The 14,619-nt window shown below is 36.1% G+C and overlaps 1 protein-coding gene across 1 annotated transcript in view; it reads right to left on the bottom strand.

Moving 5' to 3' along the window:
- LOC149800649 (lysM and putative peptidoglycan-binding domain-containing protein 3-like) overlaps window positions 1-13,763 on the bottom strand; it is a 32,467-nt gene extending 18,704 nt beyond the window's left edge. The window contains exon 1 of the mRNA XM_089954660.1: window positions 13,380-13,763. Coding sequence (XP_089810786.1) covers window positions 13,380-13,664 — 285 coding nt within the window. The 5' untranslated portion in view covers window positions 13,665-13,763. The remainder of the gene's footprint in view (window positions 1-13,379) is intronic.
- Between the last annotated feature and the right edge of the window lie 856 nt (window positions 13,764-14,619).

Here is a 14,619-nt window from a genome sequence, read left to right as displayed (position 1 = left end):
CCATCACAAGTTAAACTGAACCCAAAATATCAGAACCTCTATTCACCCGACTTTGCACACCTTGCAGCTGACTTTATTTCTTTCTTTTCAACTGTGCAACTTTTTATCACATTTTCCCTACAAGTTGTCCTTAATATCAGTCAAATGTCTTATAGATCTAACAGCAACAAAAAGAATCCAGGTGCACAGGTTCTGATACTTTGGAACATTGCAGAATTGCAGATAGTTTGGATCAATTAACAAGGCATGTATCTCACTGTTTCTGCTGGGAAGGAGATTTTATACAAGAGTTAAGGAAGCTCTAGACCTTTCATGATATTGTGGAAATGGTAGCCCTCGACTGTGATGAGTACTGCTTCTCCTTCATGAGCCTAAAGATGGAAGCTAGCTGAGGCATTTATAAGAAATTTTTGTTTCTGTTTGCACCACTAGCAGAAAACTCTCCACTTCTCACACATTTTCAAAGTGGTGGGCCTTCTAATCCAAGCAAATATGTCTATCACTGATTCTGAGGACCATTTTCTTTCAAGGGCTTGCTAATCCAGCACGGCCATTCAGCATCTCTGGGTTCAAATAGGATAACAACATTCATGAGCACTAGCAAAATGACATGATTTAGCACCAATCCCACAATCCCAGGGGAGACCACTCTCATCTAACTTTCATCTTGGCATGCAGATGACCTTAATGTATTTTGTTCCTAAAATAGACCTGACACAATTATATTTGTTGGATGGGTGGATGCAATCCTAATTTATTCTGACATGGTAATGCATTTGAAGAAGTATTTTTGTGGGTGTTCTGGTAAGTTAAAAATACCCTTCTTGTTCAAACAACTGTTTGGGCACTGTCCGAAACATTTAACCACTGATTAGGACTGCAATGTTCACAAAAAATTTATAAAAGTGTTACAATAACTAAAACAATGCCATTTGATAGCAATGATAAAAAGCTCAACCTTTCCCCTGATCTGCACCTTAGGCTTAATGCTGGCAGGTATTTATATGTAAACCATTAACAATGTGGATGCAATATCCATTTCAACTTTCAATTAGTTCATTTGCCATATGTCTTTTACATCTTATGTCATGATGCAAAACATGTCTTTGTTGACTAGATCGGACAATATCAGTAGATCATATTTAGGAGCATAATATTGTTTTGTCAATAATGCAACTGAGCATTGTCAGCAGACATGCACATATGATGCTTTTATAGGATCTACATAGACTCTTAGAAACTGCAGTCTTACAAACTTGAAATTGGTGTTTCTTTACGATAAATTTTACTCATCAACTCAGCTTACCATTCTGGTGGCTTAAATGTTAGAGCATCCACCTCCAATGCTGGAAGTTGTGGGTTTGGACCCCAGCAGAGTCATAACAAAGACTTATAAAAATGATACTAACATACTAACAGCTACCTTGCTAGGCACTCAGCATTAATAGGTTAGTGTTAGAACTGGTCAGCCTGGTGTCACGATAATGTGACTGGGTGGGACATCATGCTCTATGTCTGTGGCATGATGCCCCAGTGCTAGACATCACTATAAACTGCCCCACCGCAGACATGACTGAAAATGTTTTAAAGCTATGCTAAAAATCCAAATCACACATACACACTCATCAACTGTAAATTGGATTGAGGTGTAATGCGTGGTACAACCAATTTTCATCAACTACAACTTCTTCCTAGATGTGCCATATTCCATGTGAAAAAGAAGTAACAGAAAAATTGTATTAAACAGATGTTTCATGAAGAAACAGTAGCATACTAAAGGTAAATGGCACTGTGGGTGACGATGATGGCCCAAGATGCCAGAATACAAGGTATGAAGGGCCAGAGCCAAGGAAGGGTTTGTGGAAGTGTTGTGAACTCCCCCAATGGGGCCCAGGGCAGAGCCCTGGCTACCAACAATTTTTCTGTAATTTAATGCCAGTTGGTGGCTTTTCCTGCTTTTCATCACTGTTTTGGTGCCACAAGACCTCTTGTGCCTGGGGCAACTGCCCCATCTGCCATACCCCCATTAGTATGCTATGTGAAGAGAAGTGAAAATATACCATTGAACTCGAATAGGTAGTTTATGCATCACTGAGTCACATGCAGGTTCATTTACATGTGTAAGCATTCTATGTGGAAATTTACAATGAAAGCATATTTAGCAAGGGATATCAAACATATAAGTGGTTTATTTTAATAATAGGCAAGTGTGTGCTAATTACTGGCAACCAATGAAACACTGTGAACAGAAATAGCATACTGGATACCAAATAACACATTCAAGTGTCATGTGCTTTATTCTATGCACAAAGGTAATATACAAAACATGAAGGCAATCTTCTTAAGGGTGAGGGAACTATGAATGGACTCCCTCCAGCAGGAAGCAGAATATTAATCATTTACTAGCATCTTTATGAAAATCCATAACATACATGCCATATTTTGTCTTCCAAGAATCTGAGATCAACATGGTAGTGGTTTTGGTGTTTTAGCGGACAACTCACTGAACATATGGGATGGCATGGATCTATAACTGGAGGGGACCCAGGCATCATACTATCTGATGTTTGGAGTATTAACAGAACTCATTTAATATGCAAATCAGTTTTCTCATTATGTCAGTAATAGATTTTTTTAAAACTGCACCTTTAACACATTACTAGCTGTATACCAAGGGAACTGATCTGGGCTGGCCTGATCAGGTATCAAACACACAACCCTCGCATCACAACTCCAATGCTCTACCAACTCAGCTAGTGAAGTCTGTAACAATATAATCCAATATAAAGAATGTTTTAGATGGCTACCAATCATTCAAGATCAAGATTCTTCATTCAAGGATCAGCGTTAACTTAGTACATTATAATATGACATCCTCTAATGAGAGATAGCCCATCTTAAGCAGTCACTTTTTAATGACAGATGGGGTGCTCTCTCAAGACTGGTTTCATAATAGGTACAGATTGTTGATAAAGTGTCATGCCATGAATAATCACCATTGCAACATTATCTATAGTTATCCATATTAAAAATGCAGTTGTTCATCCACCCATTTCTGCAATATAATGTTAAAGAAAGGAAGAAAAATAACATTGAAAACTAATGTATGATTACACCTTCCATTTGAAAAGAAATTATATCCATGAAAATAGCAATTCAGAAATAGGTAAGTGCAGTTGTTGTTGTTGTTGTTGTTGTGGGGTTTAACACTATTTTTCAGTGAAACCCAAACAAACGTAGATAGGAACATACAGCTGCCTAAGGGTACCTATTTAGAACAGAAAACCATAAACAGGTTAATAACTGGAAAAACTAAACTAGCAAGCAGTTTTGGAAGGTTTATAGGACCCAAACCAGCAACCATTAACTGCTTTAACTGTCACACCACCGAAGATCTACACCACATATTCAATATATGCCCAAAATACCAACCCGCTCGGAAAATATTTATCAAAAACCAAAAAGAGATTGGATCACCATACACATACCCAGAGTTACTTATGGACTCTAATAAAAATAAACAATCAGCATATAAAAATATAAATCAATTCATAGACTCAGCAGGACTTAGGAACAAAATATAATTACTATCCCCACAAAACCAGAAGACCCAGTAACTAGCTAAATAAATTTAGAAGCCACCACATAAAAAACCATAACATATCATTCAATTTTATAAAAGTATTAATAAATAATTCACTTACGAAGCACCTATAAAAAACTAAGGAAACTGCAAAATTGGATGTCCTAGATGTCCTTAATGAACCGAGTAATCAGCTAGGATTCCTGTCCTAGATGTCCTTAACGAACCGTGTAATCGGCTAGGACTCCGGTCTCTTGCTAAATAAAGTATAAATAACATTCAATCTCTAAAAACATCAATTAATAAATAACTTAAAAAGGTAATATCTAAAAACTTATAAATAATTTAACGTAGGAAACACACCCTAAACACCTCGACTAGTAATCCCATAATAACCTTGAAAATCTCTCTTCATACATGATATCTACTAAGAACCTCTATAAACAGCATAGAACATCCCCGCTCCTTTTAGAACATTTTGAAGAAGAAGAAAAAAAATAAAAAAAATTAAAAAAAACCACCAGGCAAATGCAACAAGAAACCAGCGATGTAAAGCAAGCAGTACCATTCCCGAGCTCTCCTTCCCACTAATGACAGCCAACCATTCAACTGTAGGGACCTTTATGGACCCACAGATTGAGGCCAAACTATCAGGGTTCCTTGAATCCATAAAAGCCTGGGGGAGGTGGCACCATCCCCTTCCCCAGGAACAACTAGCAGGCTGCGGTGCAGTCAGAAAAAAGTGGCACATGCACAATTGTGCGAACGCTACTATAATTAAACTCAACATCAACTATTTTTCAGCACATGATAGGCTATGCATGGCGGCCAGTATTAATGGTGGAGGAAGAACCTGGAAAGAACCACCGACCCATAAGAAGCGACTGGCAAGCTTTCTCACATACCACACTGGCCGAATCCTAGACTCGAACCCATGTAGACAGAGGTAAGATGGCAGTGATCCGTATTGGACAGCACTTTAGGCCACTAGGCCACTCGAGGCCCCAACCACTTAGTTTCAGTTATTATAACTTCATATTATACATGGCCATTCAATCATTTTTCATTTTATCTGCAAGAATCTTAAATAGGAAAAGTTGATAACTATTCATCCTTGCCTTTCTCAATACAAAATAATATATGGTAATCCAAAATAAAACAATATACCGGTAACAGCTTTAAAATATCTGTTGTTAGTGGGTTTTGTCAGACATCAAGTTTTTGATGAGCTGCCAGTGGAACAGATATCTGCAACAGTATAACAATGTTTCCATTCTAAAATATGATGCCTGGATGAAATGGTTGAAAGCTGGCTCTATGACTAGCCAGATAGTGCTGCTGACTTTTGGCAACAAGAACCCCTGGAGTAAAATCCTGGAAATGCATCTCCTACAAAATGTCTATTTTGTATAGGTCTCTTTGGGGAATATGTAATAATGTAATAATGAGCACCATTAAAATAAGGTAGGGTCACAAAATTGATTCTGGAGGCCCTGCAAACAAACTTATATCATCAATGGATCAATGGAGTGTCTCAACAAATGTGGAAAATTTACCTTTTATAAACAAGATGCTAGAAAGGAAGTGTAACCATGGCATTATTGCTGTCGAGATGAAGAAAAAGAGAATGGATGTCAGAAAGGAAGTGTAATCATGGCATTATTGCTGACGGTATGAAAAGAAGGGATGTTCACCATTATGTTTCATGCCTTAAAGGGTCCTTCCTGTTTCATGGTACCCTCCAAATAAAATGATGCATGGCTCTGAGACACTGCATCTGTGAGGTGTCCTTTTTTAAGTTGGGCTGTTGTATTTCAAAAATGGTTATATATGATAATTGCTCAGATAGATGACTTGTATAAAAATGTACCTCTTCCACCAATGCCCTCTTACTCAACAAGCCATATGAGATACATGTACTGACTCCCAAGATCATCTGCTGAGTTCTTGATGAAAGGGTCTGGGCTTTGTTCAGACTGACAAGGAAATAACCACAGAAACCAAACTGAACATGGGTTCTGTAGCTATTACATACAAGCTGTTGTTGTACAAGATGCTGTTATACCAGGCCACTGTATTCAAATTGCTGAAATACACCCATGGCCATTTCAGCACAAATTCAAGTGCAATTACATTATGAATCAAAAGTAGCATGTTGAGAAACGACTTCCAGTCAATATGAACTGATCAGTGTTTTGACATTCCAGGCCTGCAATATCTATGTCAATGGCTGGGACTTCAAAATGAAAAACAAGAGTATGTGTCTTATATAAAGTCTTAGATGGAAGTCACTGCTGCAAAATGAAAGCCTGCTGACACTTGGGTCTTGAAGTTGTCTCTCTAGGCAATGTAATAAGTCAGTACCAGACTTTGATAGCCAGGTGGCTAAGATACTGGATGCTGGAACTTGTACACTTCTACTTACTGCAAAAAGGAGACAGGTAAAACTTGGAATGAAACAGCCTAAAGCTTCTTGACAGATGCTCAGATTCTTCTGTAGACATTGTCAGATCAAGTAATGACAATGGAGCTTGTGAGCATGAGTCATCATATCCTGACAAAATGGGATGAGACAGACATCTCCTGCAAAATGTGTTATCAGTAGGTTTTGCCTGCTGAGACTTAAAGTGAACCAGACTAGGAGTAAATCCCAAATGAGATACTATAACCTCAAAACAATCTCTGAATATATTATCAGTGGTCTAAGAATGGTATCAGACATCAGGGATTGCAATGTTGGCATAGCCATAATCTTGTTAAGCAATGATGGGTTGTGATGGAGCAGAAGTGGTTTGCTGTACTTTATGTGCAACTACCATACTGGTAAGATGTGATGGGTTCTGACGGAACAGAAGTGATCTGCTGTTCACTGTGTGCACCATCAATAGTCCCAAATTGGTGCTGGGCATCAGAGAACAGATCATCAATGTAGCCAGGTTAGTAGGTAAAGACAACAATGGACCGACATGGGGTCCATAATGGTAACAGACCTACCTGAATCCATAATTACAATGGATCAAGGTGGATCCACGATGGCTATGAACTGAAATGGGTCTGACTTAAAGGATATCAGATCATCAGAATCAGTCCCTACCCTGCAACAGTTGAGGCCATATCAGTGAATGTACTGACCACTGTCGGTTAACTTCTTATGCCATTGCTTATCCATATAAATGCAACATGAAGTTGTAACTGACCCTAAAGGCAAAACCACAAAGATCAGACCATAGAGACAATGACCAAGCTAGTTATGTGTCTGATGACTGTAGTAAAATGATCCATGAATTTTTTTCTAACCAGAGGTCTCACTAGGATTTTAAAACCAGAAGTCCAGGACTCCCATTTTGGGAAAAACAGGAGTCCCACCAGCAAAAGTTGCAGTCCCCTACTAGAAGCACATTGGACAAACCTGAAGTAACTAAATTTCCAGATGATCAGAACCATTGGTTGCCACGGAGTTTAATTTTATAACTTCTTTACACCACTGACATGTAGCTCTTGTTTGTCCATTAGTGTGAGAGTGAATAATGTCAAGCCAAGGAAAGGTCTTATTCCAAGCACTAAGCTAGGCATCACACCTAGTGTTCCATGCAAACTACAAGTTCTAGCAACTTTAGCACTCTGCTGAATCTCATTACAATCTTCGTCAATTTGCCCTTTAACAACAAAATACTTGTCCAAATTTGCAAACAACATATTGTCTAACTCTCAACATGTTGATTTCGAGTTCACATGCACTACTTATTCGGCTACACTTGGAAACAAACACAATAATGAAAGCTAAAGTTGTTCATTTGATGTACTCTTATATACTCTGCCATTCTACCTCTGAATTCAGACATTGTAAATATCAGTACATTTTCCCATCACTCAGCAGTCAGTCGAAGTCTTTGAACTTGCTGCCAAGCTATTGGGTTACATTCTTCTGATGTACTCTTACAATGACAACGTGTACATCTGGGGGTGTTTTAGCCACTGAATTCTGTCATTGTAAATATCAGCACAGCTAAAATGATCAGATCAACGTTTTCCCACTCAGCAGGTTGAAGCAGGAATGGCAAGCCCTTGAATTTGCCATCCAGCAATTGCGTGCGTGCAGAGGACTGCTGCAAAAGTAATTTTCTGCATCCCAGATAAAAAAGTTGTGTCCAAATACATGTGATTAAGCGTTTCCATGACCTCTGCAAACCCAGTCAACTTTCCACTTTCAAAGTTTCTACCAGCAGATGTACTTTGTCCTCAGCAATGCTAATAGTGTCCTCTTCTCTAATGGTATGTTTCTTCACCTTATCATCAGCCTGTGTACAGAGTCTGGCTTTGACAGTAATTGATAAATTCTCTATGAGCCATGTGGGATAATGACTTTTAGCTTTCTCATTGCTAAAAACTAAGCTAATTAGGACTGCATTTGCAAGGTAGTGGTCATGCTCATAAGGTAATATGATTGGGCAACATCTCAGAACAAGAAGCATGAGATGATGTGATACGCTTATTGTCAAGGCATTACAAATTTGTCAAAACTACTAATGGATTATGCACTTGCACAAAATTTTAATGCTTTGCCTATCGAAAAAGGTATGATGAAAGTTAACAAAATGGACTAAATCTACTGCTTGTTATCTTCATTATAAAGTCAACATTATTCAGTGCTGTGAATGAATTGGTCTTTGTGGTATGCACACCCCAATTTTAACAGAAAATTTAAGGCATGATACTTAATCTCCACGGGTGCACTAAATGTTTTTAAAAAATTCAGTAATTCTTTATGACAATAAGTATATAATATAGTCAGTACAGCAAAATAAGGTCCTATATATATGATCACTAACAACGGATCATTTGAAACATCCAAGGTATAAATATTGTCCTACACAGAAAAATCAAAATATGCTATATCTATAATGAAATAACAATGTTATAACTCAGTTATTTCATTCAATATATGCTATATCCATGATAAAATTATAATGTCATAACTTAGTTATCTCATGCTGCATACTTGGTATGTATCATAAAAGATAACATGTGCTAATGGTTGAATGCTCTTTTTCTTATTTTATATTTCCATAATATTTTTAAAAACATTAATTTAGGTTTTAACAAATCTATGAATATTAAGCTTTCTAACAGTATCTAAAATTACTAAACCAGACGAATTCAAAGCTATTGAAATCTGACTTTGATAAAGTTTAAAACTAGAGAAATATTTTATTTTATGTTTTTGAAATAACTTCTTCACAAAATCATGTGTAAACTAAAACATAAAAGTAATTGTTGTATAGGTTTATGGGGTTCCCTTTATCATGTCATGGCCATGCCTGTGACAGTTCACGTTAGAGTAACAGATCATTAACAGTAAAGGATCATTTTCACTATTTTCAGATCTGTTGCTGCTTTTCTTGCTGTCATTTACCATAAACAATTACTTAAATTAGAACAAAAGCTTGACTTATGAGGTTGCTTCCAGTATAATCTAGGTCTAAAAACTGAAAATGTGTTTTTACCAAATGAAGCAGAATGTTGGCCTTGATCTAGAATATACTTCCCAGAACTGCTGAATAATCTCAACAATTGCCCAGGTAAAATATATAAATCCAGTATTGTTTTAAAAACTCTTATTTTGGGGAATGAGATACATTGTATTTTTATATAAAAAGCTACGCTGCAACAATAGTCTACAAATTAACATGTGAATGTGCACTTGTAGATATGACAACAGATGTGTTATTACAGCAGCTTTTGACAGAGGGAAAATGTCTAAGTTGTCTTTCTGTTGAAACACTCTAGAAAAATGTTAACTACAGCAACATCAAAAAAAAAGAAAAAAGAAAAATGAATTTCCAGTAATGGAACAATTCTATAATATAGTATCATGTTTTCAAAGAAACACAGGATTCCACTTTAGGTGTTATAGAACTGACATAGTAATACCATTAAAATAGGACTAAACTTTCATACAGACTGCCTCCAAAAATAGAGTACTTTATAAAGCCTATGAGCTGTCTGCGTAAAGTTTCCTTTCCTTGGTGGGGAGGGGGTCGTTCTTTTTTTCTTCTTCAAAAAACTGATAATTAAGCATTCAGAATTTATATTTTTTGATCCCAACACATATATACATCATGCATGCATATTTATTACTGTTAAGTTTTGTAAACTTAGATCTTTATAAAAGCAGAAAAATATAAAGTTACTTCCAGTTTCAATTTAAAAAAAAAAAAAGATTTCTTCATTGCCTTGCTTTACTTCCAATTTTTGCTGAAAATGAAATGTAATTGAAACTAATATTTTCAATCCTGTGTGAGGCTATACACCTGATTTCATGCTGGTACACCATGAACCCATTAACTTACTTTAGCTAAATTGAGCTGTTCTGAGACAATCCCCAAATGTGCACCTTGACTTGTACTCAAGTAATCCAGTACCGTCAAGTGCAATTCTGTAACAACTTAAAAACTGTGCAGATTAGAATCAATATTATTCTTAATAATTTTATTGTGTGCGCTGTTTTACATCAGAGGATAAGACAACATTTCATTCCAACTATATACAGTTCAAAACGGGTCATAAATATGCATCATAATGCCATTTATACAAAATGTGATCCATTACTGTCGCATACACTGTATCTCTTTGGATACATTTTACACTATAGATATCACGAGATTACTGAGTATTGGCATTTGTGTCTTTAAGAACAAATAATGGATGGCTATGATAATCATCAGCTGTAATATTTCAATTTATAAGGGTCTCACTAAACACCCCAAGACTCTCAAAGAACACATCAAGACTCAATGAATTCCTACTTTAAATTTCAACAACACAAACAAACATAGAAACAAAAAGTGTGAATATTTGGCGATTGTTTATTCAAAAAAAGTAGCGAGGTCAAAGAGTAGCCAAGGCAATTAACTCCCATTTCAACAAAGAGTGTTTGGGTGCAGCAACATGAATATTTATCAACATTTATAAATAAGTAGCAATACCACATGGGAGCAAGACATTTCGACCCCAAGAAAATTCCCAAGACATTTCGACCCCAAGACACTTCAACTATAGTCAAGGGACAATTCGCCCCCAATTCGTGCATATTTAAAATAATAATTAGCACTAATATTAATTTCCACTAATCACGCCATTATTCACTGACGTCTGCAATTAAAGAAGATACCAACACATCTCTAAGTCGCCGAAAAAATGTCAACAATTAATTATAATTAAAGTCACATTTATTAAGTTAATGAATGCACGCTAATCTGAATGAAAAGAAATCACATTTACTGCACACTAGAAATTTGCATTAAAAAAATCCAATTTTGTTTAAGAAACAATAATCAGCACACTGCTAATAGTCATTCCCACTAATTACACGGTTATTCATTGATGTCTGCAATTTAAAAAAAAGATGTAAACAGTCAATTATAATTAAAGTCACTTTTATTAAGTTAATCAATGCACGCTTATTTGAATGAAAAGCAAAAGGTTTGAAAATTAAATGCACCACACGCTTTAAATTTGTACAAAAGAGCCAAACATGTGTAAATTTTGGATTAATTTATAGTAATTACTGTTTATATTGTGACATTTCAACTGGATATATTTTGGTACAATATGAACTGAACTGTTAATTGTGACAATGACGTTTTATCCTTGTGTACAATATCATAATCATGTCAGGCCTTGCGAGCTTGCTTTGTCTTGTGTTCTTTTTTTGTTAACTGATAATTCCCACTGTCGTAAAGAGCGCTTCTATCATCCATGAAATGGAGCTATGTCACGCTGAAAAGTTTATGTATATATTAGATCTTGCGCGTGTTGTGGTTTCCAATCAATGGAAAGTTGTAGAATGTTATTGATGGATGCATTGTCATTAGTCAAATTCACGTGTTTAGTATTTTTGCAGCTATCTTTTTGAAAAAATATTTATGTTGTTGTTGTAGTAGGGCTTAACGCCATTTTTCAGCACGCGATTGGCTATACATGGCGGCCAGTATTAATGGTGGAGGAAGAACCTGGGAAAACCCCAGAAAGAACCACCGACCCACGAGAAGCTACTGGCAAGCTTTCTCACATACCCACATTAGCCGAATCCGAGACTCGAACCAACGCAGACAGAGGTGAGATGGCAGTGATCCGTAACGGAAAGCGCTTTAGACCACTCGGCCACTCGGGGCCCCAATATTTATGTAGTCTTGGTTTCAAGTTATTTATGAAGTATGGTGCAAATGTCGGATGCTGTTCATTGATGATTATTTCTAAAAGTTCCAATCGACTTTCAAAATCTACTGTAGTATTTGCGTCTGTGATGACACCGGTATCAAATATTTGGATCTTTATTATATCAGGTTCACCCTTTTCCACCCATATTTTATTTTGAAGGAAGTGCCTGACATTATCCTTCAGATGTTTCATGCAAAGATAGTGTGAAACCGAGGGGAATACACGCTCTATTGGCTATGTTATACTCTTCTCATCATCACTTCCAAATTCCATCATTTCAGGCACTCTTACTTGTACAGACTCAACACCTCTATCTAGCTCTGTAGCAATATGCTCCAGAAAGCTCTTGTAAGTTCTGTAAGCGTCTGTGTACAGAAGGACAGGATCAATACATATCGGATGTTTGTTTGTACTGTTTCTGACAACTCTTTGATATGTTATACTATCGTTTTACTCATCAATAACTCTTTGATATGTTGTACTATCGTTTTACTCGTCAATAACTCTTCATGCAATTTGTTTTGCAAATATAATGCGAAGAAAGCACGATTTGTTAGAGAACTCAATAGTCAATAAATATGCATTGCTGTTTGATAGTGTTGATAATGGCCTGATTTACTAAAAGTTAATTTTCTATTTTCTTTATGGAAACATTGGAAAGTTATTTTGGTAAAAATAAATGTAAATGCAATAGCTCAAATCTTTTTTTTCTGATTTCAGCTAGAAACTTGCTATATTAAATAAATTTAAAATGATGAAAATCTACCTTTTATATTCTATTACTATGCCTGCGAAAACATTAATAACTTCTAAAATAAACCAGTTATGTGTGTTTCATCGTTTTTCTTCTTTTAATCAGTCCATACTTTGGGTAATACTTTTGGCATGTCCTCTCGATTCGCTATTGAGACAGAGTAATTCATACAGAGAATTAAATGACTTCGTGGTTTGTGAGTTATTGTTGATAATTAATTTTCTATATGACTGTACCAATCACTGAATGGCCTGTATAATCAGTTTAGATAAATTACATTTGATATATCAAGCATGACATTGATGTTAAATCAAAAGCAATTACAGAGCGACTTTCCTTCAAAGCTATTTAAAATCAAGGGAAATCACTCGTGTGGAGTTTGTAACACTCTTCGGTCATGTATTTTAAACATCTCTTCAAAAATGTTGATGCACTATTTAAAATGAAAATTTGTATATAAACAGTTTATAACAAAATAAATGAGAGAAATATGGTGCACAGCCATTAAATAAGGAAATTGTTTAATAACATTAGAAAATTAAAGATATTTGATGCATAAGAGTTAGTTTCCGTAGGTTATTGGAAATAGGGACATCAACCAATACTATTAATCACTGATGGTAACAATGTCTGTATGTGTGTTTGCTCCCCACCCCCTCCCCCCGCCTCTTAGTACGTTTTTGAGAGTTTTGGTGCCAATATATGTATTATTGGGGTGTTCTTGGAGAGTCTTGGGGTGTCCTGGGGTGTTTAGAGAGACCGAATTTATAATGTCGTTCATGCAGTGATTAGGAAATAAACTTCATTCGATTTGACACACACCGGGCAACCATACTGCAACGACAGGCTCTGCAGTGTATCAGCTTTAGTTAGCTCTCTTTCAATAAACAAAGGCTCGTTGAGCTTCTCCAAGGGACGATTTTCTCTTCCTTTTCGAGTATGGATCGGTGACATTTCATATCTATCAACATCGTCTTCATACGTCTGTCCATCACCGAACACGTAAACCCTTGCTTGTTTAACGTTTTGCACCTGAGCATTTTTCTGCGTCAATGGAGGATCTACCAATGATCCTTGATGAGTGGGGCGATAATACCCACTAGTCATACCAATATTCTTCCTTGCAGTTTGTAGACAGTTTGAATGATTGAAAAATTTCAATCAAAACAATGATTCCGTGCTCAAATGTTGATCTGTCTTACACAAAACCGGATGTTCATGGCGAGTAATTTTGACTCGGGCCAAATGAGCAAATGAGGGGACACTCACCAATTGATATTTACTTTTAAGAGAGTGACGTATGTAAGGTGAAATTGTTTGTGATTGAAACAAGCATAGTGGAGAGAATGTTGGTATACATCTAATGCTACTTTGTCGCTGACATTTCTTTACATACTGTACTTGTTGGAATTGTACATGATCTAAGAACACTGCTAACTAAAATGACTGTTCCCTTGTGCTACAAAATAAATCAGCCAGAATTAGTCTAAAGTACACTATCCATAACATATATTAAAATAGAGAAAATGAATTTTGCCAGACTAGACAATACCAGCTTCTGAAAGTGCAATGACTGAATTACCAAATATATAAAATGTAAAAATAAAAGTTATCGGCTCTTTTTTTAATACAATTTACTTCTGAAGTCCAGGAAGTGAAAATGACTAAGTGGAGCTAGCACATTTTTGAAAGATGCCAATCTGGAGTAAGGTCAAGCTGTATTCTCTATAACCCATATTCTACTCATCAATCATACACCAAAATAAAGGGAATTAAAGGTTCTTTGAACTATACCTAAGATATACAAGGTCTTTTTAAAAATAGATAGTATAACCAGTGAGGAATGCCGAGGAAATTCTTTTTCTTTAAAATTCTAACCTATGCAAAATGCGAAACTGTAGATCGCTTCCATAAACATCTGAAGTTCAGGAAGTGAAAATGACCAAGTGGAGCTAGCAGTAATTTTTAAAGATGCACATCTGGAGTTAGACCAAGCTGTTTACTCTATAACCCATATTACACCCGTCAACCATGTACCAAATAAAAGGGAATTAAAGGTTCT

The sequence above is a fragment of the Sinohyriopsis cumingii genome, chromosome 4 (genome assembly GCF_028554795.1).
Source record: "Sinohyriopsis cumingii isolate HCF-2022 chromosome 4, ASM2855479v2, whole genome shotgun sequence".
In the NCBI taxonomy this organism is placed as follows: domain Eukaryota; kingdom Metazoa; phylum Mollusca; class Bivalvia; order Unionida; family Unionidae; genus Sinohyriopsis; species Sinohyriopsis cumingii.
Note: the sequence above shows the minus strand (reverse complement) of the source record. Positions and strands in the feature narration are given on the sequence as shown.